Source organism: Ammospiza nelsoni, chromosome 12, assembly GCF_027579445.1.
Source record: "Ammospiza nelsoni isolate bAmmNel1 chromosome 12, bAmmNel1.pri, whole genome shotgun sequence".
Classification (NCBI taxonomy): domain Eukaryota; kingdom Metazoa; phylum Chordata; class Aves; order Passeriformes; family Passerellidae; genus Ammospiza; species Ammospiza nelsoni.
In genome coordinates, this window is record NC_080644.1 from 3,388,417 (window position 1) to 3,415,085 (window position 26,669).

At 44.1% G+C, this 26,669-nt stretch overlaps 2 protein-coding genes across 4 annotated transcripts; both read left to right on the forward strand.

Annotated features, from left to right (window-relative positions):
* The first annotated feature begins 437 nt into the window (after positions 1 to 437).
* On the forward strand, positions 438 to 10,714 carry STX16 (syntaxin 16). Of its 3 annotated transcripts, none has more exons than XM_059480744.1 (8): positions 438 to 767; positions 4,017 to 4,124; positions 5,016 to 5,156; positions 5,676 to 5,838; positions 6,761 to 6,852; positions 7,002 to 7,145; positions 7,647 to 7,727; positions 8,709 to 10,714. In XM_059480744.1, exons 1-8 carry the CDS (start codon positions 633 to 635, stop codon positions 8,811 to 8,813), a joined length of 969 nt encoding a protein of 322 aa, XP_059336727.1. In that variant the 5' UTR covers positions 438 to 632; the 3' UTR covers positions 8,814 to 10,714. The 3 variants fall into 3 exon arrangements, with proteins under 3 accessions (XP_059336727.1, XP_059336728.1, XP_059336729.1); XM_059480745.1 differs by having other exon boundaries at positions 438 to 713; XM_059480746.1 differs by lacking the exon at positions 438 to 767 and adding an exon at positions 2,894 to 3,018.
* Positions 10,715 to 13,088: 2,374 nt separating this feature from the next.
* On the forward strand, positions 13,089 to 25,833 carry NPEPL1 (aminopeptidase like 1). The gene is made up of 12 exons (XM_059480643.1): positions 13,089 to 13,260; positions 14,117 to 14,302; positions 15,400 to 15,570; positions 18,096 to 18,185; positions 18,839 to 18,920; positions 19,096 to 19,238; positions 19,783 to 19,860; positions 22,335 to 22,435; positions 23,019 to 23,142; positions 23,480 to 23,656; positions 23,900 to 24,010; positions 24,942 to 25,833. Exons 1-12 carry the CDS (start codon positions 13,111 to 13,113, stop codon positions 25,098 to 25,100), a joined length of 1,572 nt encoding a protein of 523 aa, XP_059336626.1. The 5' UTR covers positions 13,089 to 13,110; the 3' UTR covers positions 25,101 to 25,833.
* Positions 25,834 to 26,669: the final 836 nt, after the last annotated feature.

A 26,669-nucleotide genomic window follows, 5' to 3' on the forward strand; every position in this document is an offset into this window, starting at 1 on the left:
GGCTGGACAGGGGATGGATGCGGGGATGTACAGGAGAAGAATGTGAAGATGGACGTGGGGATGGACACGGACATGGCCACGATCATGGACACGGGGATGGACATGGACAAAGGGATGGACACGGACACGGGGATGGACACGGACACAGACACAGGGATGGACACGGGGATGGACAGGGACACGGCCATGAACACGGACACGGGGATGGACACGGACATCGGGATGGACACAGACACGGACACGGACACGGACACGGACACGGACACGGACACGGACACGGACACGGACACGGACACGGACACGGGCGCTGCTGCTGCCCCGGGCCCCGGAGCACCGGAACTGTGTTGTGGCGGCCGCGGTGCCGGGCGGAGCGGCGCGGGCGCGCGGCCGGAAGGCGGCGGGCGCTGCACAACGCGGAAGTGCCGGTGCGGGCCGGGGCGATGGCGGCGCCCGGCGGCCGCGGGGGCCCGGGCTGGGGGGTCCCGGTCCCGCCCAGGGCCGTCCCGGCCCCGGCCCTCTGAGCGCTGCCGCTCACGGCCTTCTGACGGGTCTGCGCCCCGACCCTGTGAGGGGCGGCCGCCGCGTCTGCCGCGGGCCCCGGGCCGGGCTCGGGCCCGGCGGGGCGGGGGGCCATGGCCACCCGGCGTCTCACGGACGCGTTCTTGTTGTTGCGGAACAACGCGGTGCAGAGCCGGCAGCTGCTGGCCGAGCAAGTGAGTAGTTTCGGCTCCTCCAGCCCTCTGAATTCACGTAGCATGGCTGCTGCGGTGAGTCTCCTCCCTTCATCCTTCTGTACTCGCCGCGCCCCGCGCTGCCGGGCCGGGCCCTGCCCCTGTGCCCCGAACCCTCTCCTCAAACCCACCCCTCCCTCCTTCCCCGACCTTCCTCCCTCTGCCCGGCCCTCCCCACCCTGGTGGGTCCTGTTTTCCCGCTCCTTCACGTTAAAGGAATAGAAGAGATCTGTGTGTGCTGCTCGCTCCGTGTGTAATAAATCAGTTTCTGTTCTGGCAGCCTCGTGCTGGCATTGGCAGGAGGGGTTTGAGGCCTCCTCACCTCCAAAAAGAAATAAATTCATACAGCAGAACTCTTCTATTCACCTCACTGTGGGCACTGTTAAATACACTGGTGTAGTTTAATCCCATTGCTTAAATTTCTCCTTGAGTTGCTCTGATGTTCATTGCCCTTTATTTATCCCTAAATACAAATAATACTCAATCACATCTGGTAGAAAGGGGATTCTAGGGTCTAGTGTAACTCCTCCTTACAGAAATACCAAAAGTGACTGCTTCAGAGGAGTTTCTGTAACTTTTTCTGGGTTTTCAGCTAGTCAGGCTGTGATGGGCTGCTTGGCAGCTCAGCTCTGCTCAGGTTTTCACACTTTCTGTTTAAACTCATCATTCATTTGTCACAGCCACCAGTAAATATCTGCTGGCAGACTCATCACTCTAAATAGCTTTACATTGATGATTTTTGTTGGGAAAAGCAGTGCTTCCTGTTGCTGCCAATGGTCTTTGTTCATTGCTAACTTGTCTAAGAAGCTGTGGATGAAATTGCATTTGCAGAACAGGAAATGTCAACAGCAATTTGTATTTTTCATGTGCACTTTGGCTCTGCATTTAGTCCTTGTTCATTTTTAATGTCACTTCTGTAGATCCTTGGGTTTTTTAAAATATCACCTAGAAAAAGTGAATTATATTTTAAAAATATCACCTAGAAAAATATTCCTAAATATTTTGAACTCACTTCTCCTGAGCAATGAAATTGCACTTTACTCAGCAGACAGTGCAATAACATTGAGCACCTGCATCAAATATTTATTTGCAGTGTTTGTTAACATTAATGGAAGGTTTTGGCTGGGCTGCCCACTGCAGTGGGGCTGGCAGTGACTGGGAGCTGTCCCTGTGTGCAGGGGTGAAAGGAGCCATTCCTGGCCCTGTGGCATCTCAGAGGCCCCCAGGTGCTGTCTCAGCAGAGGTGTGGAGGTGCTGTGAGCTGTTTGTCTCTCGTGCTTTGGTGCTGCTGCTGTGTTTCCCTGGGTGCTGTCCCCAGGCAGAGCTGCTCTGTGCCACCAGGCCAGGGGGGAAATTCCAGCCCACAGCACCTCAGCTTCCCTGAGCTCATCTCCAGCTCTCCCCTTGAGAAACCCTTTGCTGTGAGAATTCTGTCAGGAATTTCATTCCTAAACTCAATCAATCTTTACCAGTGGAGTCCTGTTCCAAAAGCTTGGGCAATCTCCTAAGAGATCATCAGCTGCTGCTGCTTTGTTAGACCACGAGGATTCTGTCCAATTGTAGGTCTGACTTTGTTAATCTTGGAGTGAAATATCCTTCTGCTCACAGAGACTGGTGAACAGAAGGTGCAGATTCATGTCCTGGTGTATTTTTCCAGGTCCCTGCAGGGTTAATGTTCCCTGGAAGCAGAGCACAGCTCAAGTGTGTACAGAAGTGACTGAACATTTGCTTCTGCCTTTTGTCCTTTGCTGTCTTTGATCCTGTGAGAATTGGGGTGCTTGTCAATAAATGTCAATAAATGTCAATAAATGTACAAAAGCTCCTCAATAAATGTACAATCACAACCAAAGGCAGAGGATGCTGAGTGCTGCACTCAGACTGCCCTTGCTGTCATTCTTCACTGGATTCTATTGCAGCTTTTCTGCCTGACATTTCAGCATTTAGAAACTTCACTGTGCAATTACTTTGTAGAACAAACCAAGCTCTGCACTTGATCTCTCATGTTCTTGTTGATTACCAAGGAACTGAAATGTTTTTTTAAAAGTTGGTGTGTTAAGCAAAATGATGACTTAAAATGCAATATAATGATGTATTTATTGATTAACCGTGTCTTAAAAGCCAGTTTGTTTGTTCTTGGTAAACCATCATGCTTTAAAAATAAATCAGTATTTTCTCAACTGACCATGCCCTATATCTGTCCTATGTCTCTTTTTTCCCTTTTATCTTTTGCTGTCTCTAACTGGATGGGGCTGATGGCATCCACAAATCACTTCAGGAGCTGGATGAGGTATTGTTTTCACATTTTATTCTGCCGTGGTGCATCAAGCCAACATCACTGAGATAAAATTGTCCTTCTTTATTCTGCTGGTTTATAGAATTTCATTGTATATGATGCAGTGTCTTTGCATAGAGAAATCAAACATTTTGTGATGTTATGTTATAAATAGGTAAATGTATGAACCAATCTGACTTATTGTGGGCCCGTGGGGTAGAGTGACTTTGCACAGTGAGGCCATTAACTATTCTTCATGCTTTGCATAAATTATGCAAACTTTATTGATCAGGAATAAGGTCAGGGATAAAGAAATGGCTTTCAAGAAAGAGTTGCTCAGGAAGGAAGGGGGATTGTTTTTTAAAAAGGGATGGGGTAGGGAACCACAAAACTTTCCAGGCCTGATAAAGGAAAATTACAAATCTGGGTGAAAATAGGGAAATGTTTGTATGAAAGCCTTGCCAAGTAATTAGTTAATGTTATAAGAGGTATCATTGATGATCATCTGCAGTACTTCCTTGGCTATTTGTGTTTAGCACAATTTAATTATCACTAAGTAATTTAACCATTTGAGATGCATGTCAGTTTGCAAGAGTGTTTGTTCTTCAGAATAACATTGTTTGAGAACAAGGAGTTGCAATAAATATTTTTAATGAGATTTTCCTAAATGCAATTTTCAAACTTGCCAGCCCAATATGAACTGTGTTGCAACATTGGCTGTAAATTGTTGTCTGATAGAAATGCACCAACATGAGAGTTACTCGAATTCTCACTGCAATACCAGCTTTCCTCCTGGGAAATTTGCTAAGAATTTATTCTAGGAGTAACTCCGAGCTTTCAGATGCTGCACACGAGGGAGGGTGTGGGTCATTAGCGCAGAGAGCCAAAGCAGGGACAGATGTTTGACCACATCTCTGAGGTTCGTTTCTGTGGGAAGCACAGATGCCCCTTTGTGGTGCTCAGGGGTTGGGAGGTAACGAGCCCAGCTAATTGCTGTCTGTTTCCCTGTGCAGCTGGCTGATGACCGCATGGCCCTGGTGTCAGGGATCAGCCTGGACCCCGAGGCCGCCATCGGCGTCACCAAGCGCCTCCCGCCCAAGTGGGTGGATGGGGCAGACGAGGTGGGTGTGAGCCCTGGCACATCCAGCTGGACCTGCATTCACGTTCTGTCCGTTTCCTAGCTGAAATAGTATTGGAAGAAAGATTCAAATAAAGAATTTAGTTTAAATTTTTGTTTGAAGCTGGTGAGACATCCAGTTGAATAGACCCTAAAGTGGCAGAGATGAGCAGTTCAGTGTTTGAAAACAGGAAATGTTGGTGTTTCCTAGCAGGAGAATTTTTCTGCCTCTTCAATCTATATGCCTTGCAAGTTTTGGAAATATTTGGACAAATGCAAGGGAGTGATTCTGGAAGCATCTAATTAAAAACCTTTTCCAGTATTTGGAGTGTGAAGCTATTCTTGACTTTCAGAAAATCCCTTTTTTTAAATGCACACTCAGAACACATGTTGGCTCATCAGTTTGTGTGGACAGAGCCCATTGTGCAGAAAGATGCTTAGTCTCCTTTTACAGCATAATCGTCCTTACAGATTTATTTTTAATTACTTGGTTGAAAGCATGGCATTTAACTTCTGCTGTTGAGTTGAGGCTATTCAATTTCTGACAGAGTTAGAGGTGTGACTCTAAATAATTTCCATTTATTTTTTTGCAAGTTGGCTAAATCTTCTAGCTGTGATGCTGTATAATTATAAAAATATTATTCTAACTTAATGAAGCACATTTGAAAGCAGCAGTCTTGTCTAAGATTAATGAGTAGGTTTTAAAAAGTAGCAAACTCAAAGTCTATTAAGAGTATCAGTTTCTTAGTCAGCTTTTTATGTGGCTTTTAATAATATTTGGTTTGCCTTTTATGTTACAGATTTCTCTCAATGATTTTTGTCTAACATTTGTCAGAACCTTTTCCCCTGAAGCATTAATTAATTCCCTTTCTTCCTGTTGGGCTTTCTGTTTTAGATTCAGTATGATATTGCCAGGGTTAAACAGAAAATGAAAGAATTAGCCAGTCTTCATGATAAACATCTAAACAGACCCACACTGGATGACAGCAGTGAAGAGGAACGGGCAATAGAAATCACAACCCAGGAGATCACACAGGTACAGAGGGCTTTGGGTCCTACACCTCCAGTCTGGCACATCTTCAATGCTTTAGGATGAGGCAGTGGTTTGCTCTGAGCAAAGGATTTATTTTGTGATCAGTGTTGGAGTGAGCCAGAAACCCTGGGCTCTGCTCTGAACTTCCCAACAAGTCACTTCAACCTCCCTGTTCTTTCCCTTGCTTGTTTGATTTTCTACTTGGAACAGGATTGGGAGATTATCAAATCAAATTTACAATTATCTCAGAGAAATCTGTATCTGCTGATGTCTATTCTGAGGCTTGCAGTCCAATTATAATGAAGCAAATGTCTTTGGTCAGAGGGAGTTGTGTTACTCTGCTGCCTTGCTAGCTCAAAGTTATTTGTTCATTTATGTTCTGTTTCCATGTCTTTTTAAACATTGCACGGGGCAAATTAAAAAATTACTTGAAAAAATGTAGAAATCAAAATATTAGTGTTCAAAGTGCAGTTTACAGTGTGTGCTGCTGTGTGATTTGCACTGATGGAATTGTTCTCTCAGTTATTCCACAGGTGTCAGAGGGCAGTGCAGGTGCTGCAGAGCAGGTCACGCACCTGCACAGAGCAAGAAGCACGAGTTCTCAGGAATGTGGTGTCTTCCTTAGCACAGGCCCTGCAGGACCTCTCCACCAACTTTAGGCATGCACAGTCTGACTATCTCAAACGTAAGCATTAGAGGGGAACAGCAATGCACGGGCCCCTTTGTGGGCAGCACTCACTGAGCTGTGCTTCTTGTCCTGGCTGGGGAAACTGAAGCACACAAGGGTTAAATGATGCACACAGGACTAACTGGAGCTGGAATTGCAGAGTCTGTGGTTCACAGCCCATGTTCAAACTGCTTTGGTCTACTTCTTTTTCTTGTTGATAAAGAAAAAATGTTATAGTTGAGTGTATCAACAAAACCATATTTAATCCATCCACAATTTTAATGCACTTTGCTTCTCAAATTGTGGATTGCAGAGCTGCATCTGTTACACTGGTGAGGCAGCCCCTGGTCTTCAGCCATCACACCTGCTGCAGATGGCAGGCTCTGATAGATAAAGCTTAAGAGATAGTCTGTGATAAATTAAAATTCTGTATCCATAAACAGATTAAAAATGGAATAATTTCTGTTTAGAAGTAAAATTTTGTTCTATTCTGTTTTAAGCTGAGATGGATTTTTTTAAATCTTGAAAGAAAGCCACAAAAACTGTATTTTTAAATTTAACATTGATATTTCTTCCTCCTGTGATATAAATGGCACAGGTGGAACTGAAGATCACAGTTCAGGCAAGGATTGTTCCCAAGAGAATTTGTTACAAAATAGCCTGGAGTGATCACACTTTAAAGTTCTTAACCTTCCTAAATTTTTTAACTTCATGGAACAGAACAACTTAAAAATCACTGATTAAATCAGTCTTGCAAGTCTAGTTGAATTTGTTATGCTTTTCTTAAATAGTAAGCCTGACAGTTAAAATTGAAATATTGTGATTTATGTAATTTACTACCCAGATTTTCTTTTTTGTGCTTTTCTGTTTGGTGCTTCAGACCTTACCCTGGTTATAGTGTGCTCAAATATCATGCTGAAACATAGTTTGTCTTTTACAGGTATGAAGAATAGAGAAGAAAGGTCCAAACACTTCTTTGACACCTCAGTCCCACTGATGGATGATGGGGAGGATGATACACTTTATGATAGAGTAAGTTAAGAAGTTATTACACAAATTCAATATTAATTGCATTTTCTCTTCTCAGATTGTAAATATCTGAGCTAGGAAATCTTTTTATGCTTTTAATTATTTCCATGTCATTAATATTAGTTCAGCATGTAAATCTTCTGTTTCAACAGGGTTTTACAGATGACCAGCTGGCATTGGTGGAGCAGAACACGCTGATGGTGGAAGAGAGGGAGCGAGAAATCCGTCAGATTGTGCAGTCAATCTCTGATCTCAACGAGATATTTAGGGACCTGGGAGCAATGATAGTAGAACAGGTACATGGACAGCACAGTGTTGGTGAGAAATGGGACATTCCATGTAGTCTGAAGGCTTCCAGACTCACTTTTCCTAATTTGCTTCTTCGTGCTTAGGTTTCCTCTGCTTGAAATCTGCCACAAGTTGAGTTAATGAAAATAAATGAATAAAAATTCAACTCGTATTGTGGGTTAGACTAAAAACCAAAAAACACAGAAAGCCACAGTTCACTTGGTTATTATTAGATCAGTTTATGTTGAGTTTGTCAGCCAAAAGCAGCTGGTGTGGAATGAAGATGATTGTAAGGGATGTGATGTGAGATGGTGACGGAGCTGCTATTAGGAGCTGAGCAAGGAATTTGCTTAATGAAGTCCCAGCTAGTTCTGTAAAAATTCATTGTTTACATAGCTCATGAGCTGTTTGCTGTGAGTGTTGTTAATTACTCTGCTGCTTATGATAACATTTGCTTTATGAAGCTCATTTAGGTTCAATCTGGTGCTTGTTTTCTCCATTTTATTTAGGGAACAGTTCTAGATAGAATTGACTATAATATTGAACAGTCATGTATGAAAACTGAAGAGGGTCTAAAACAACTGCATAAGGTAAGCTGATGGAATACTTCAGCCATTTTGCATGTCTAACAAGCTTTTCTAATTACAGCTGTACTGTAAGAGGAGCTTCCCTTGTAACTTCTGTTAATGTCATGCTTGGTGCCTCGAGTTGATTTCTTCAAAGACTTTCTGGGCATCCAACCAATGTGCTTTGATATTTATATTGCTGACCTGGTGGGACCTATCTGCAATTCCTTCTCTCTTTGAAAAGCCAGGCACTTGGAAAAGGGCTGGTTATTGGGTTCCTCACTGCAGACTTTAGTTTGAAAACATTATCTCAGTCATGTGAGCAGAAGGAATAATTATTAATGTTTTCTCTTACCATCTGACACTTGTTAGATCCAACCTCTTGCTTTAATGTGAAGTTTTGCTATGAACACCTGAAAAGTTTTATAAACATTTATCTCAGCAGATCAGAGTTCTGTGGTCATTTTGTTTTGGTTTTATTTTGAAGGCTTCTTAATTAAAAACAAAATACAAGCTTTGTTTTGTTTAGTTTCTATTAATAGACTTTAATTTGGCTTTTGGAGAATTTCCTCTATGTTGTATCCTATTAATTCCCCTGCAAAAAGGAAGGATGAGAAAATATGGTTAGAAGAAAGAAGGAATGAAGCAGAAAACTTAAGAACCAACTCAAAAATCAAGCTTTCAGTTCTAACTAAATTAAATGAAAATGCACAGCTGGCCAGGTACAACAAATGTGCCTACTAAAAAAGAAATTTTGCTGTGAATTTTAATGTCCTTCAAACATGAAGGAAGGAATCTTATCTCAGCAAACTGAGTCTTTAACATGGGTGGATGTGACTTCAGTCACATTTACCTTCAGTGCATTTACCTTCCCTGGAGCTTCTGGTAGATCAGAGTTACTGTGTGGGAATTGCCTGCAATATACGTTACACTTACACTAAACAGGAGTCTGTACCTCAGCCTTGCAGAAATGTAATTATTAACTCTTTCCTCTCTGTTTTACAGGCAGAGCAATATCAAAAGAAGAATCGGAAGATGCTCGTTATTTTAATTTTGTTTGTTATAGTAATTGTCCTTATTGTTGTTCTTATTGGTGTAAAGTCACACTAGGTTTCGCTTCATTTTCTCATTTTTGGAGTTTCTGTGAACTTTTTTCCCAATGTGAATGGATGGACCTGCATTCCAGAAAGCTGCCTTTGAATGTACGAGCCCTTGTGGTGCAACGTCTGTGCAATGTTTCTGTAGAATTCTTCAAAGTACAAGTTTGGTGGTCTGTGAGGTGTTTGTAAGGGTTACATGGAAAATGTCAGGAAATTTGATGCTCCCACACAAAAAAATTCGGTGCTCTATGCAGAGGTATTTTGAAACACAGAATAATTAAAAATTGAAGTTTACCAGTGACTACAGTAATTAGTGTGTTACTGTGAACAAAAATGTGTTGTCTTCTATATTCTTATGTCATAATTGTTACAGACTTCAAATTTAAACCATGTTACTGATTCAATGGGACTGGATGTCAAAAATTGATCTTAATGTAAAATTTGTTGAGACACAAAATTGTTTGATTGAATGCCCATTCTTCCAGACTCAAAAACTCCAAAGAACTGGATAGGCAGCTAAAAAGGAAAGCTTTTAGCAATCAGAACATAATCCAACCCCTGTGATCTTAATTTAGATACTGCACCATTACTAAGAATCAGTGGTACTTGATCTTGTAAATAACAAGATGTAATCACTGGCATAATTTAACATGTTTAGTTAATTAAAAAATTTTCTGAGCTTGAGTAATCATGGGAATGATTTTCCTTCATTGGGATGATCATATTTTTTTTCATGCATTATTTTTTTTTTAGTTAAAGTACAAACATTACGTTGAAGCAGGGTAGTTAAGCTGAAAAAATGGAGTAGAAACCCAAAAAGAGAATCTCTGTGGCCTGCTGCAGTGGGTCTTGGATGTTTCAAACTGTAGCTGCTGTATAAATTGTTTATTTTACAATGCATTTGTCCATATGGGTTATGTTTTTGTATAAGGAGTGGCTTCACTACAGTAGATATTACATCCATTTTCCCTGACAGAAAATTCTCTTTCAAATGTCTTCCTGGGAGAGGACATGTTTGTGGTCTTTTACTGACCATGAGAGGTGTCATGCACGTGACATGTTACAAGGCCTTCAGTGGAGAGTTTGGGGTTTTCACTGCTTTTTTCAGTGGAGAACTTTGCTGCAGGCCGTACAACAGAAATTAAGGCACCATATATGTAATAGAATACTCTTAATTTAATTCAGGCCTGAAGTGATGTGCAATTGTAGAGGCCTTGTCTTAATATTTTTAATATTGCTTTTTATTTTTTTTTTATATGTTTGGTTGTTTTTTTATTTCCCCAAAGGGACTGTAACTTCCTTCATTTTCTGGCTGATACAAGTGCTCCCCACAGACCTGCAGAGCTGCTCTGCTCAAGCCCCAGCAGTGCAGGTTCACAACACTATGTGATACTGAAGTTGCAACTCTTGCCTGCCCTGAGTTTCTTTACTCTGTGCTAAAGAGGAATTGAGACATGGCTTTAACCTGACCATTTTCAGGGATGGACCTGAAAGCAAAGACTGCAAAAACATGAAAGCCTTGGCTTTTTGTGGGGCTGATGAAAAGCTTTGTACCACTCTTGTTACCTCTAGAGAAAGGGGATGTTGAACCACCAAAACTGCCAGTTCAAACTCTTCATGGATTTCATGAAGTAAATGGGTGAAAGGAAGAATGAGGCTTGTGTTGGGTGTGCAGCTCCCCTGTTCTGGTGATAGATCTTTCAATGATCGTGAGTAAAACTACTGTCCCTCGTGCTGGCTGCATCACTTGGTGTGAGGCAGCAAATGGTTCAAATATATAATTTAATATACTGTATTTGCAACCTTCTCTCTAACATGAGATCGTGTTATTTATTTCTGTCTTGACCGGTGCTTTTGACATTTTATCATGGCAGATGGTTTCAAAGAAGTAATAAAACACTTCCAACCTAATTGGGCAATTATTCTTTTTTTTTATTTAAATTATAAACTGAAACATACTTTTGTGATGTTAACATATTTCTGTTCTTCATAATAAATGAAAGTGGCAGTGATGTGAAATATCTTTTTTTTTTAAAAAGTAACTCTCTGTAGCACAATATCATTTGCATTGTCAAGAGTTATTTCCCATGAGTTATGCCCACTGTCTAGGTATTTTCTACCCAAATTCTGTATGAGGAAATGCATTTTTGATGAGGTTAAATTTAGATGTCAAGTGTTCTATGTAACTTGAGCTGGAATTTATTGAAGCTTGATTCTATTAAGGAAGGACAGGCTGGATTCTGTATAATTGCTGGTGTGTGCCTTGTCCTGAGTCAGTGTGAATAACTGTCAGCAGGTCAGCCCATCCTGATGCTGTGCTCTGTGGGAGTCTGTCTGTGCCTTGGGCAGTGAAAGCCCAGAAAAGCCACAGCAGCCTCTGCTCCTCAGGTGTTCAGGAGCTGCCTGAGCTCCTGCCCTCGCTTCTGCCCAGCCCTGGCAATCTCTGTGTGCTGCTGCAGCCGAGCTGGGACCCTCTCTCAGCCTGGGGCTGCTTCATGGGTGCTGGATTCTTCTCAGCCTGGATGGAAGCTCAGATTCCCTACAAAGTAACAGAACAGCATTGCTAAAGCAACTCCCAAGGATTTGTGTCCTCACCTGGTGGGAATGGCCTGGAAAGCTGTTGCTAGTACACAGTTTCTCCGTTAAAATGCATGTGAGCGTGCAAAAAATGAGCTGCAACTTGGTATCAGAAATTAATTACATGCCAAAAGGACAGTATTAAAAGCACTATAATAGCAAATTTATTTTTACTGCAAGTTTTCTCTAGAAACTGAAAAGTAATGTGGAAGAATTGGTTTTTCTCTTGCTGATTTTTGGAATGTGCTAAAAATTGGATATCTATCCTTAATGCTGTGTTCACTGCCTAGATTGCATTGATTTAAGGTTTGCTTTTATGAACCACAACACAAAGGAGTCTTAACTCTTGCTTAGGTGTTTGGAAACTGCTTTTGGTACAGCCTTGCAAAACTTAAGTCCTTAGATAGGTTACAATGAAACTGATTTTGTTGGAAAAAAATATGCTTAGTATTGAAAAAACCCAAACCAAACAGTCACCTTAAACAAAACTCATTAAAACAGGGAATTCATTATAATTTTGCATATTAATTACGATGGGTCATGTAAGTTATATTTTACTGGCTTAATTCCATGAATACTTGTAGAGGATCAATAACTGGAAGACAGGTCCTTGCTGCAGCTTCTGCTGAAGCTCAGACAAATAGAAATATTTGCAGCTGCTGCTGGTGGGACATTCACAGGGAATTTCTGTAGATAAAATTGATTTCCATTTTATGGAAATCCATTATCTTCACGAGGACTCTCCTCTGCTGCCCTTAACTGCCACAAAGGATCGTGGCTTAGGTGAGTGTTTCCCATGTTTTATTTGCTTTTCAGATGCTTTGGATTCAGGGAATGTGCCAGTTTTGGACTCTCAGAGCATCAGAACAGCAGAGTTTGAACTCAATGATTGGGAGCTTACTGCCTGGAGGAATCTTTGGAATGTCTCAATCTGAAGTAATTGCTGTGTGTCCTCTCACTCCCACGCTGATCTTATGTGTTGGCACACCAGTGGACCCTGAGCAATGTATTTTCTGTGGCTCAGGTAAGAGACTGGTTAAAGCTGGAGTCTGTGTATTGAGTTACTCTCCCATCTGTGAGGATGCACCACCGACCTCTGCAACAGATGTTCCTACAACTTTTATTTTCAATAAAGTTTCTGCAATGTCCCTTCAAAGACCTTACTCTAGGGAATTTTTTCTTCTGGAATTCAGCCTGGGTTTGGGGTTTTTTTGTTTTTCTTTTAAGTGTATGTCCATTATATGCATCAGAATTCACTTTTCCCGCGTAGGTGGAAGATTGCGCAGACCTTCCCGGCTTTCCTGGCTGCAGATCAATGAGCATCAGCTTCCCCATGGAACGGTCAGAGCCCCAAACCTGTCTGAGCCCCGGGAGCGTTCGGACCACGCTCCCAGGGACAGGCTGGGACTGTCGGGGTGTCTGTGCAGGGCAGGAGCTGGACTCGATGATCTCTATCCTTCCCAATCAGCATATTCTGATAATTGTCCGCTAACCAAACATTAATAGGACGCGCTTGGCAACTACTAAAAGTCAGAATAATCATTTTACTCTACTTCAACCCACCACGTACGTGCACTGTGGAAAGGCACTCGGAAAGCCCTGTTGGCTGAGCGCTGTGCCCGGAGCCTGCCCGGGCCGTGCCCGGCGCTGCCGCGACACCGGCGCGTCCCCGCCCCGCGGAGCCGGGGCCGGGCCCGGGGCGGGGCGGCGCGGCCGGGCCGGGCAGGAAGATGGCGAACGTGCAGCTGGAGTTCCAGGCCAGCGCGGGCGAGGCGGACCCGCAGAGCCGCCCGCTGCTCGTGCTGGGGCAGCTGCACAACCTGCACCGCCTGCCCTGGGCGCAGCTGCGGGGGAAGCTGCAGCCGCGGGTCACCGAGGAGGTGAGGCCGCGCCGCGGGTCCGCGCCCCCTCAGAGCCCGGCAGCGCCCGCGGGGCTCCCGCGCCGCGTGTCCGCCCGGCCCAGCGGCCTCGCGGGGGCTGCGCGGCCGCGGCCCCGAGCCCGGCCCTGAGCGCCGCCGTGCCCCGGGCACCCCCCGGGCCGGGCCGGGCCGGGCCGAGCCTGTTGCTGCGGCGGGGCCGCCCGGGCAGCCGCTGCCGCAGCCCTTGTGCCCACCCCGGCGGGGAAAGGCGCTTTGCCCTCTCTGAGGGATCAGGGGGCGGCGGCAGTGAGCGCTGGGAGCCCCCTCCCCGCCCGCCGCCACTGCGGTGGGAGTGCGGACCTGTTTGTTTAGTGGCGGTGATGGCTTGTGGTAGAATGATAAACGTTTTGCATTGCGGCTTTTAGGTCGCTAGATGTTTGGCAGGGGTTTTTATACAGGGCTCCCCAGTGTCTTAAGACAATATTTACCCTTCTTGGTTTTATTTGTTTTTAATTAAATTGCTATGTGAAATAACAATTCGGAGCTAGTAAATCATTCCTCGTATTTATCACTAGGAAAACTGTCTCAAGTTGAGAAAGCTCTGAACCAGCCTGTGCACTAAACAGTGTGGTTTTAGATTGTAATTCATACGGCTTAAAGCAAATGCTTGTAATGGAAAGTACGTTTATATTTCCTGGTTAATGAACAGGTTTGTCAAATTTCCTGTTTCTCTTCACTCCAGAGCTTGTTGTGCACAATTTCTTTGTTTCCAACACCTAAACCCCTGTCATTAAAAAGTGCCTGTATCCAGCAGGAGTGAGGTGGGAAGGAAAGTCTGGCTCAGTTCTTTGTCTCTAAACGCTTCTTTTCTCCCCAGATCTGGCAGTCTGCTCTGGGCACGCTGAACCCCAACCCCACGGACAGCTGTCCCCTGTACCTGAACTATGCCACGGTGGCCGCGCTGCCGTCCCGGGTCAGCCGGCACAACAGCCCGTCCGCGGCACAGTTCGTCACCCGCCTGGTCAGGAACTGCCTGCCCGGGGGCGTCCACAGATGCATTGTTGTAAGTGCCTCTTGAAATGCTGCTGGTGAAACGTCTGGCGAGTGGTTTCTCGACTTTTCCGGGTTGTAGCTGTCTCCAAGGAGACTGGAGGTGGACAAGTTTGACTGATATAATTGCACTGACATGAGTGGTTTTGCACTGGCATGTAGGCAAGACCTGACTGTAATGGTTTGTGCATGCTTAAGCACATTAGGAGGAGGAAATTAAGGCTGGATTCGTATGGAACATCTTCAGCCAGGAATGCCCATGCAAAATGAACTATTAGTGGCTTTTTTCAAGCTAGGATTTGGGATGTCAGCACATGCTTCAGGAGTGGAGGGTGTTATGTCTGTATCACAGAACCCATGAGAGGTGCTCTGCTTGTATTGTTCAGTGAGTTTCAAAAGTCTTGATGCAAATAATGCCCCAATGTGAGTCCTTTGCCCCCTCTAGCTCTTGGACTTCTTTGGTCATCTTCTATGCAAGCTCGATGAATTTATTTGTTTCTGTGGGTTCTACAATTAATATCAGATTTGTGAGTTGTTGAAGACTCATACAGTCAGTGTCAGTGACAAAATTTAGTAGTGCTCTTCACTTGGAAAACTTATTTGCAAGAGTAATAACTCTACGTAACTTTTACCCTTTGAAAATGTTTAACTGAAGCTGCTTTCCATTGGTAATTTCTATAATGAACTTCTGAAAAATAATCTACCTGTTAATAAACTTTTGGGTTAATACTGGCCACATTCTCATACAATTTCTGCCTTCACATTCTCATAGAATTTCTGTCACTTTCACTTTTGTTTTGAGCACATTTTGGTGATTCCTGTGCCTTTTCTGGTCCTGATCCGTAGGCTAACCTGTGTTAATTGCACTGATATAATTACAGCAGTCCAGCTCCTGTAGAAGGATGAACTAATTGCAACAGTGTAACTCATTCCATACGGGAAATGGACTGGACCAGTTCACTGGGTGGCTTTCACGCTGCCTCTGTCTATGCAGAGCACCATGAATGAGCTTCTCTTGGGCAATGTTATTTCCCACCCAGCTCCTTTTTCCCCAATAAGAGCCCAGATCCTGTCAGTGCAGCCTTGGTGACGTGTTTGCTGCTGTTGCAGATGGTGTGTGAGCGCTCCGAGGTCTTCGCCTCCGCCTGTGCCCTGGCCAGGGCCTTCCCCCTGTTCACACATCGCTCCAGCGCCTCCAGACGCACAGAGAAGAAAACTGTGACTGTGGAATTCTTCCTGGTTGGCCAAAACAACGGACCAATGGAGGTGGCAACACTCAAAGTAAGATTTTGGGGGTTTTCTGTCACCTTTTCCTTCAGTTTGTTGCATGTGCAAACACATCTGTCTTCAGCTGCCTCTGGAATAGGTGTTGTGTAATTATCTTAGTTTAGGGTTCCTTGATCAGTTCACAGCATCTATGAGTGGAAATACTGAACAGATAATTGCAGCAGATGCTGAGGATGTTACTCAGAATTTACATTTCAGGGTGGAAATCACCAAACAAACAGCACAGAGAAAATGTCTCCTCTCTCACGTGTATCACAGATGCAGACTCTGGTTTTAGCCTTTAATATTACACTGCTTTTGGGATGTGGGCTCTCACTTTTTTCTACCCAGGCAAAAGCTGTGTGTGACTCTGCAGGTGAATATCACAGTGAAGTCACTAAAAGTCACTTAACAGGGATCACACATGGCCTCTGCTATTTCTGTCTGATGTACCTCTTTGGCTGAGTTTTTCTGGTAGAACTGTGGCCAAAAACAAGACCCTAAGAAACAAAACAGCTTGGAGATGAGCTGTACATGACAGTGAAATATGTCCAAATCATCTTTCAATGGCAGCAAATCAAATCAAAGACTGTTTCCCTTGTTTGACTGTTGCAGAGAGGAAATTCCACATCAAGTAACTGTTGGCATGCCAGGTCATTCCTCCTCAAGATCCATAAACTTAAAAGCTCTTCCAAGATTTGCAGTTAATCTGTTAGGGAACTCCCTGTTCAGTGCTCCAGGTTCTGTGCTTTGGTACAGATGGATACTTCCTTAGCTGATCAGTCAGTGAGGTTCCAGAAATCCCTTCAAAGTTTTGGCAGTGGATTTGACAAAGGGTATGGTGTTGCTGCATTTGAAATTCACAGAATTACAGCTTTAGGGGTTTGGGTTTTTTCAGTGTCTTTTCCTCTGTGCTTGGTCTTTACTCTGTGAACTGATCTGGCCCCAGAAAATGGTGCCAGCCCAGTTTTCAGCAAGGTGGCAAAGACAGGCGTGCTGAGAGCACAACTCTTGATCACTCCATTTTTCCATGCCCCAAATCAGAAAAAGCATAGCTGGTGTCAAAAATAGTTCCTTCAGATAGGTAGATTCCAAACCACTTGGGTTATTTTTAACTTAAAAACAAAGCTGCAATTATTTCTACCTCCCATTTTTCCCCTTGATGTCAATGCCAAAAATATTACTGGCTTCCTCTTAGCTGAGTTTGCACCCCTTAAATTCAGCCAGCACCAGACAGCTAATGCAGAGCATGGAAGAGGCATGTGGTAAGACATTTTTATCTAAACCTCTCCCTTGGCATGTTGTATTTTACACCTAGTGCATTGTACAGGGTATTTTATGGTGAGGACTAGCAGGGATTGTCAGAGCTTTGCAAGATTAAAGGCTGCCATTATCCAGGCTCTCTGGAGCACTCTGGAAACACAAACACAGGCACAGCTTATTTCTGGAAGTCATGCTGCTCCCCTGGGGCTTAGCCTTGGGGTTAGAGCACCTCCTTTTACCTGCCTGGCCCTAACAGGGAATCACTCCAGACAGAGCTTGGCTCCTGAGGAGGTCCTTGCCCCTTCAGGGACAGTAAAGCAATCAGAAGTAATTGCAGGGAATTGGGCACCTTTCCAAAGCAAGCCAAGGTTTAGGAGTGTGCTGGGATACAAAGGTATGGAGTCCTTAGGCTGGTCTGGCCAAGCCAAACTTCAGATAGCTCAGCATGAGTGAGTGAGTGTCCAACATCCAACACCTCAGACTCCTGTGAAACCCATCTTGACTCACCCTTGTGCTGTGTGTGGTCCTCAGTGTAGTGTGGCTCCTGGAAAGCTTGCACAAAGTTTCCTTCCCCCAGGTCTTAGGGCTTCAAGTTGTTAGTTCATGGGAGTTAAAAGTTTAATTTTGGTGTCTGGTGTCTTCATGGTCCTTTTGCCAGGAGATCCTTCTGTAAGGAAACAGCCTTGACCATTTTGATTCTGTCCACTCTTGCTGAGATAAGTTTTTGCTCAGTCCAGCGAGGGTCAGTCCATTTTGCCGCAGAAATCAGGGAACAGTGCATGTTTTACACAAACATGGAATATTCCAGTTTCCCTATGGGCTGCCATATAGAATGTCTCACACAGTAATCTTTATTTCCTTCAGCCACTCTGCTGCCCTGTACAAACTCTGCAGTTTCCTATATTGCAGATTACACAATCTCTGCAGGTTTCCAACCCCAGCAGCCCATAAGCTCATTGTGACTTCCTGAATTAGCTGCCTCTTATCTTTCTTTCCTCCATTTCACTTTGCCTTCTTGATGTCCCTTTGGTAATGGAGAAAGATACTAATTTTGCAACGCCAGTTTGCTCAGCAGAAGAATACAGTTGCTTAGAAATTAAAGCACATCGTAAAATAAGCTGGACACATACAAAAATAATGGTCAGCCTGCCTGTGGTGGTGGCAGTTAAGCATTAACTTACTCCAGAGGAGGCACAGATGTGGTGCTGGCTGCAGGGGGATGAATGCAAAGCTGTGCCAAGGCCCAGCCCCTCTCAGTGACCTCCCTTGTGTTTCAGTGCCTGGCCAGTGCCACCGAGGGCGTCCGGCTGGCCGCGCGCATCGTGGACACCCCGTGCAGCGAGATGAACACTGACACCTTCCTGGAGGTTGGTCATGCCCCTGATGAGTGACAGTTGCTAATTGGAGCTCCACACTGCTGTAATCAAGCCCTGCTGTCTCTCAGTGCAAGCTGTGTGTTAGCAGGGGGAAGAAAATCCAGCCAGGGGTGCTCAGGCTCTGCCTTTGGCCTTTCACATTTTCTAGAACTGTGCAGAGTTGGAAGGAGGCAGAGTTTACAGCTTGGAGTAGGGCACTGGGAAGCTGTAAAAATGAGTTCCTCATTTGGTCACAGCACTGGATTCTTGTCTTAACCTGATGGTGACCAGAGTTGCTGAAATCATGGGACAGCTGACAGATTTCCAAATGAGTTTTATCGTAAAGATCTGGAAAGCTGTTGAGAATGAAATTATTCCTGTCCTATTACATCATGATTCATTAGAGTGAACAGTTGTCCTTTACCTCAGAAGATTTGTTTTACTGGCAGTGTCTAAAGGTCAAATTTATATTTCATGCCATAGTAAGTCAAGGATGTGTCAGTGGAGTTGGGCCATTGGAAAAGCAGCACCACTCCCAAAATTGTGGATGTTTGTATGTGTATGCATGCAAAATCACAAAAACCCCTTAACTGGGTACCCCCTTAACACAGCACAAATGTGTCCTGATGATTGACTGACAATGTCCTTTTTTCTGAATTATTAAGGAAATAAAAAAAGTTGGCAAGGACCTTGGGATTACCCCTACCATTATCCGAGATGAGGAGCTGAAGGAGAGAGGCTTTGGAGGTACAACTTGTTGAGTTTTACACTTTTTTCTTAGCAGATGACTGGAATGTTTTGCCATTGTGACGTTTCATTTGCACATTTTTTAACTGTTTTATTGCCTGTAGTATTCCAAAAAAATACCCACAGGGGCTCCTTGCAGTCTTTGTTCCCCACAGGTTAAATTCTCTGTTTTCAGGTATCTATGGAGTTGGAAAGGCAGCTCTGCATCCTCCAGCCCTGGCAGTTCTCAGCCACACTCCAGATGGTGCCACACAGACCATTGCCTGGGTGGGCAAAGGTATTGTGTATGACACTGGAGGACTCAGCATCAAGGGGAAGGTACAGAAACCCTTGTTCTGCTGCTGCCTTTGCTTACACTGCTGTTTTCTGATGGAAGCAGTTCAGATAATGTCTGTAGGAAACAAAAGTACCTTTTTATTGAGTTAAAGGCTTGCTCTGTTGTCGTCCATATGGATACAACCTATCGGGAGAAGACCGAATGGGATTCAAGGACCACTGCAGAACAATTCAATAGCAACATGATATTTTGCCCTTTAAATATTTCCTGCTGAAAGGCAGAAAGGAGGAACAAAGATGTTTCATTTCTGGTTTCAAAGATAGAAGCAAAACCCATTGGAGTTGGCCTTGCAAGTGTGAAACTTGTAAACAATGTTTTCTTTAACAGTTTAGCAGCCCAGGTTTAGTATTTTTCACTTCCAACACCACCAATAAGCAGAGGCACATGTTCCTTATTTGTGTTGATGACAGCTGAGCACTGTCAAAACCAGAGTCTCAGAAGCAACAGAAACACTGGTTCTAGCAGGCATTACTGTGAAATTCTCCTTCAAAGACAAAAAAAAATTCTGTGGTTCTCTTTAAACAGACTACTATGCCTGGAATGAAGAGAGACTGTGGTGGAGCAGCTGCTATTTTGGGTGCCTTCAAAGCCACTGTAAAGCAAGTAAGTAAAATGTGTTAATTGATATCATGTATCCCAGCCCTGCCAAGGAGCTTGGATATATTCCCAGAGACAGAGGCCTGTCTAATCCTGAAGTTCTGACCTGCCACTGCTCTTAGTGAGCTTGAGCCACTCTGCTCTTTCTACTTTTTCAGGAAAATATTTCACATCTTTACTGGGATCTCGAGAATTGTGAGAAATTCCTTGAGTGCTGATTTTTTTATTTTAAGGGTCTTCCTTGAATTTCTGAGTTTGTTCTGTGGACTGAGTGGTTTCTGGTTCCTTGAATCAGGTCTATACTTGAGTTATCCAGTGCTGATTTTGTTTAAGCTGTGGGATTTGGGGCAGCTGTTGTCACCTTAGCAAAGAAGGGGATGAGTGACTCTGGGATGTGAAGTCTTTCTATATCCAAGTCCTGTGCCAGGTCTAATATTAACCTAGTGGGTCAATAGCAGCTCTGGTGTCATCAGGAGCTGCTTGTTGGTTTGCTTCTGTGGTCAGAAAGTAGTGGGGGATCTGAGAAGAAGCCAGGTATTGAAATATGAAGAATTACAAATATTCCTTTTGCACTTTAACAATTCAAGCTGGGGAAAAGTGGCTGCTGCCAATAAAACTCTGCCCTCTCCACAAATCCAGTGATTGAGTCTTGCTGACAGAGCAGCTATTGCCTCCAAGGAGTATCCAAAGTTCAAAAAATATTTACTGCTGCAGATTAATGCATAGATCTGATGGATGCTTTGTCCAGGGGCTGATCAGTGCCAAATTCCCATTTCTCAATAGTCTAGCTCTGTACCTTGGCCCTAACAGCATGTTTGATGTGGAAAGATTGTAAACTTCACAGTTATCTGCTGAGAATTAAAATTGAAAACAGATTTGTAGCTGCATCTCAGGCAGAATAACAACCTTGCACAACCAAATCCTTCAGAAAGTTCTGTCAGAGGTCTGCAGGGGACAGGAGCTGGAATGTAGAGCTTTGGGATAGCCATGGCTGGGGGACATCCTTTCAGTCCTTATTTCCAGAGTAGTTTTGTGTGTGATTGCCTGCCCTGAGAGAAGTTCCATTCACAGTCACAGGAGATGTGAGCACCAGTGATCTGTCAGTTCATACACAATTACTGCAGCAGGGAATAAACTGCCAGAGATGTGTTTGGACTGACTGAGCCTGGAGAAATCTTTATATGGCAAAACAAAGGAATGAACTCAGTGCCTCATTTTACAGTCTCGTGTGAGAAGACCTGTAAATGACATCCCTGCAGAAAATATGTTCAGAGAGGCACTGGGAAGAAGTTGTTGTTACTGTTTCAAGTCTTTTTTTTTTTTTTTTAATGCTTTTAAGAATCAAAGAAAGGGGGAAGAGGGGGAAGAGGCTTCACTGAGCTGTGCTTTGTCACAGAGACTGAAGTGGGAAATGTGTGTTGGATAGAAAGCTCAGTGGGAAGAGGGGCAGAGGTTATTTTCCATCTTCATAAAATATCTGCCTGCATGCTGTTCAGCAGTTATACAACCTGATTTTAAAAGGCTTTGGATGGCAAAATTAAACAAGTGATTTTTTCCTAGAAAGATGCATTTCTTCCATTGTGAGCTTTCAAACACAAGGGAGAAGAGAAAAAGATTTACTTCAATTTTTGATTTCTTTATTGTTATCATGATCCTGCATGTTAGCATAGTGAATCCTGCTTTTGAGGAGCTGCAGGCAGAATGAGCTTCAGGAAAAGGCAGCTGATACTGGAAAAGGATTTTCACTTTTTGACAGTAGATTAACAACATGTCTCTCTTGGAGGAGGAAAATGCAGTGCAGTGCAGTGAGGCTGTGAATAGTTGGGTCATGGAGGAAAGGTCCATCTCCAGCAGTGCTGTTTGCCCACCAGCTGGGCTAGAAACTGGGATTACTTTCTGGCTTGTAAATGCTGCCTGTTATTTTGAAAGGTTTTGATTGATGCCTTTGCCCTTTAGACTTCAGAACATGAGCTGATTCAGCAAGCCCAGATTTCTTCAGCCACAGACTTTTATCAAGAGATTAAGAGCCAGGTTTTCCCCCAGAATTTGGTGTTGTTAAGGAGGAACAATGTTTTCATTTGTTAAATGCTGCTGACTCCCTTTCTGTTCCTAGAATCCCTCCACACAATACAACTTCTGTATAAATAACAGAATCACCATCCATCCATTTTAAAATACCATCCATAACCACATAAGCACCTGACAAAAATTAAAACATTATGAGATAAACTAGAAACGAGGAGGCTAAGGGAAAAAAAAAAAAAAAAACACAACAAAACAGGTTAAAAATGCTCTGTGCTTCCCAGAAAGAGTGGCACATTTTAAAAAACCCAACTAACACCCACCCACCAAAAACCCCACCAGAATTCCTTTGAAAATTGTAGCATTGCTGTCAAGGAGTTTTAACCCCTCACTGACTTCAGTTCCAATAAATCAGCTTGATGTGGATCAAAGCCTTTTCTCCCCTCTGGTTGTTACAGGGGTTTAAGGACAATCTTCATGCTGTTTTTTGTCTGGCTGAGAACGCAGTGGGACCACGTGCAACGAGACCTGATGACATTCATGTTCTTTACTCTGGAAAGTAAGATTGTGTCTATCCCTTTCTCATAAACAGAACAGAAATCAATCATTTTTCTGTTAATCTGAGAGCCATGCAGATTGTGAAGCTGTCTATAAATCAGCTTCCCTAAATACTAATAATTGCATTTCAGACATCCATAGTAGCAAGTTTTAAGTGTGCTTAGATTTTCCTGTGGGGAATATAGATATACATCAAAATACATGGATATCATGAGCTGCACTTCCCTTAAAGCACTCAGAATTTAGGTGTTTTTTGTGGTAGAACCAGTTTTCTTTGTCCATCTGCAGCTGCACTGTGGCAGCAAAGACAGGCCACCAATGGATCAGAATCTGTTTTAAGAACAGATGTTACTTCTTTGGCAGTGATTTGTAGAATCCCAGCATCACACAGGCCCAACAAGTAGAGCCTGCCATGAGGGCAGCACTGTCATTTCCCTTTTCCTTGTGTGCTCTGTCTGCATGCTTGGAGCTGGGGAATAGCAGCCCTACAGAGTCAAATAAGAGAAGCACATGAGGTCTGAGGCTGCTGTCTGAAGTGTTCCAGTCCAGCCAGGTGAGTCCTGACATGCCCTGTTTTCCCCCAGAACTGTGGAAATCAATAACACTGATGCAGAGGGGCGCCTGATCCTGGCTGATGGAGTCGCTTACGCCTGCAAGGACCTCGGGGCTGACATCATTCTGGACATGGCCACTCTCACTGGAGCTCAGGTACAGCACTCCTCATCCACAGCTCGGCTTCTCTTCTTCATGCAACTTTTCTGCTTTTGCATACTTAAATTAAAAGTGATGACATCAGCAGCTGATGTAAGCAGGTCAGTGCTTCATGTTTGTAGTTCAATTTATAATTACCAGAACTGGTTTGTTAATAGTGATCATGATTTTCTTGTCCATGAAATAGCTTTCATTTCAAGTCATACACAGAGTGGTACGCAGCTACTAATTTAACACCATTATTTTCAAGCACCTGTTCTGTTTCATACAAGGTTATATTGATGAGCAGTGGTGGAAAGTAACTTCTTCCTGATTTTGTCCTTTACCTCACCAGGGAATTGCTACAGGAAAATACCATGCTGCTGTCCTTACCAATAATGAAGAGTGGGAAAAGGCTTGTGTTAAAGCTGGCAGGAATTGTGGAGACTTGGTCCATCCTCTGGTGTACTGCCCTGAGCTCCACTTCAGTGAATTTACCTCTGCTGTAGCTGATATGAAGAACTCTGTAGCAGTAAGATTTCTTTCTCTATTACATAAACATATGTGTTTTGTAGACAGGAGAGGAATTGAGCGGGGCCACTCTGCTGCTGGGGACTAAGTCAAGGATTTACAGTAAAGTTGGTTGGTAAGACTGTTCTGGGGCCATTCGTTAAGCTTTATATGAAATTTGTTTATCTGTCTTTCATCTAGGCAGAATGAACCATTTACATTTTCTCTGCTGGTGAGACCAACTCTGTTTTTATTGCCCCCACAGGACAGAGACAACACCCCCAGCTCCTGTGCTGGGCTCTTCATTGCCTCCCACATCGGCTTCGACTGGCCGGGGGTGTGGGTGCACATCGACATCGCTGCTCCCGTGCACGCCGTGAGTGTCCTGCCCTGATGGGGAACAGCTGGGAACAGCTGGGGAACACAGCTGGGAATCAAACACACCTGGGGGAACAGCTGGGAACTGACCTGGGCAACACAGCTGGGGGAACAGCTGGGAACAGATCTGGGGAAATGCACCTGGGGAACACAGCTGGGAATCAAACACACCTGGGGAAACACACCTGGGAAATACAGCTGGGGAATCACAGCTGGGAATCAAACACACCTGGGGGAGCACACCTGGGGAAACACAGCTGCTGCTGCTGCTGTGTTGGGTCCATCCAGCTCAGAGGGACAGAAATAGGTGGAGAAGGGTCCTTTAGAAAAGCACTGACTCTTCTCTCTTCTGAGTTTCTTGGTTTGGTGGTTTCATCTGTCTGTGTTTTTCGTTTTGGTTTTAAGATATTTTAACAGCCACTTTAATCAGTGACATCTTTATCATTGTGAGCATTGACAACTTGCCTGGTCTCTGTTCATGGCAGTAATCCCAGCTTTCCATTTTCAACCATGTTGTTTTAAGATGATTGACCAGAATTTATCATCCCTCCAAAAATATGTTCCCTTTGGTGGAACTTGTGTATATTATTTTTTTTCCCTAAAAACCAAGCCAATTCACTCCAGTTGCTTCTTTTTTTCTTTACACCCAGTTTATTCAGCTCATATTCCAAATCCAGGCTCAGGCTGGGTGGGAGATCCCCTGCCCTGAGCAATGCTGGCCTCCCTCCACCCACAAGTGAGTGGGAGCTCTGTTCCCATGTGTTGGTTTAATCCAGCTGGGACAGATTCCAGGGGTGGTGAGGATCCAGCAGCACAGACAGGGGCTGGCAGTGGCTGCTGACCACCACAGCTCTCCTTGCATCAGCAGCCAAATTACAACTGATCCAGCTCCTCCAAGTGTGAACTGTGTGGTTCTGCTTTTGTTCCAGGGTGAACGAGCTACTGGCTATGGTGTGGCTTTGTTGCTGTCCCTGTTTGGAGGGGCCTCTGAGGACCCTCTGCTGAACCTGGTGTCCCCCCTGGGCTGCAATGGGGACTGTCCCCCTGAGGACATGGAGAGGGACTCCAAGAGACGGCGCCTGGTTTGACACAGCCCCAGCCCTGGGCTTACCTCACTTTGCACTGATCTGCTCTCAAGCAATGAAATGTCACACGTCAGAAATTCCCTTTTTTTTTTTTTTAATTATCATTATAAGATTTATTACTTGTTTCTGATGAAAACAGCCTGATGTATTGTTTAGTTTGGTTTTTTTTTAAATTATTGGTGCACACAGTTGCTGAACAATATCAGTGGTGCAGAGTCCAGGCTCAACTAACTGTATCAGGAAGAGGCCACGTCCTCCTCTGAGCTCCTCACAAAACCTAACTAAGTGCATTAATGCATGAGAAGCTCTCTCTAGTCTGAAGAAGCAACTGCAGCTATTGCTTACAAAGCCTTCTGAATTAATTATTATATGTGAGGTTTTATCAGACATTTCTGCAGGCAGGCCCCATTGCATCTCAGAACACAGGACAAGGAAAAAACTCTGTAGACTTGGCTTATTCAGAGACAGTTTAGCTTAGCAGCAAAGGAGATGTAATGAGAAAAGGCCTATAGGTGCTGTTTCTGCATGTTTTAATGTTCTTCTGACCAGTAAAATCAGCGAGAAGGGTTCAGAACATATGTCTATGTAATTGTTTCACATACAAATTACAGAATGTATTCATGTTAAATGAGGAAAACAATAGAGGGACTGTGATTGAGTAAAATCAGTTTACAAAGCAGAGTGGCTTCTTGCCACTTAATAAATTTATTATTATTAAAGAAGCTTACATATCCCATGTGGTGTTTTGTGGTGTTATTTACATTTCTGAGAACACTGAGTGCTCCAAAACTTTGTGTACAGCATCATCACCCTGCTCACATTCCTTTTCCCAGCACTCAGAGCTGAGAGGGGAACAGCCTGCAGCAAGTGCTTTGGGGCAGTCCTGCAGAACTTTCTGATCCCCTCGTTTGACTCAGCAGCAGTCAGGGTGCTCAGTGTGCTCAGTGTGAGTTTCTGTACAGCCACAGGGACACCCACGGGAAGTGACTGGTCCCAGCTGATGTCATGGCAGTGACAGGGCAGGGAACAGAGCCCCAGTCCTGTCCTGGGCTCCAGAGCAGCCTCTGGAAGCATTTCCTGCTCCAGCAGCTCAGTGCTGAGAAATCCCCCCTGCACCCCTTGGCTGCGCTGCAGATCAAGCTGAGCTGTGAGGGATTGTCCCTTCCCCTGTTGGGATCTCTGGGGTTGGTTTTAGCTGAGTTCCAACTCTGAGGGACACCAAGAGCCTTTTTGATAAAAGACTTCTTGGAAAACTTAATGCAGAAGGGAGAAGGAATGTGTTTCATCCTGATTGTGTGGCCCTGTTTGATAGACAAAATGTGACTTAAAAAAAGACCTGCAAGCCCAGAACTTCCTTACTTGCTGTATTTGTTTCTCCCTTGCTGTTCTGGCTCCCTGGTCCACCTGGGTTTTAAGAAATCTGTATCTGAATGAGTTCTGCCCTTGGTAATTCTTAACACTTTGTGTAAAGCACTCCCTGGTACCAGAAACTGCCATGGGAAAGGTGTTGATGAAATTATTTTTATTACAGACTCAGCATTGAAGCAAATAACAACATGTTCTACTTTCAGT

Excerpts from the sequence above, each read along its gene's own strand:
- STX16 (XM_059480744.1), top strand. The coding sequence starts at position 633 with ATGGCCACCCGGCGTCTCACGGACGCGTTCTTGTTGTTGCGGAACAAC. Across the intron at positions 4,125-5,015 it reads GGGTGGATGGGGCAGACGAG|ATTCAGTATGATATTGCCAG; the intron begins GTGGGTGTGAGC and ends TTTCTGTTTTAG. Across the intron at positions 6,853-7,001 it reads ATGATACACTTTATGATAGA|GGTTTTACAGATGACCAGCT; the intron begins GTAAGTTAAGAA and ends CTGTTTCAACAG.
- NPEPL1 (XM_059480643.1), top strand. The coding sequence starts at position 13,111 with ATGGCGAACGTGCAGCTGGAGTTCCAGGCCAGCGCGGGCGAGGCGGAC. Across the intron at positions 19,861-22,334 it reads TCAAAGCCACTGTAAAGCAA|GGGTTTAAGGACAATCTTCA; the intron begins GTAAGTAAAATG and ends TGGTTGTTACAG. Across the intron at positions 23,657-23,899 it reads ATATGAAGAACTCTGTAGCA|GACAGAGACAACACCCCCAG; the intron begins GTAAGATTTCTT and ends TTGCCCCCACAG.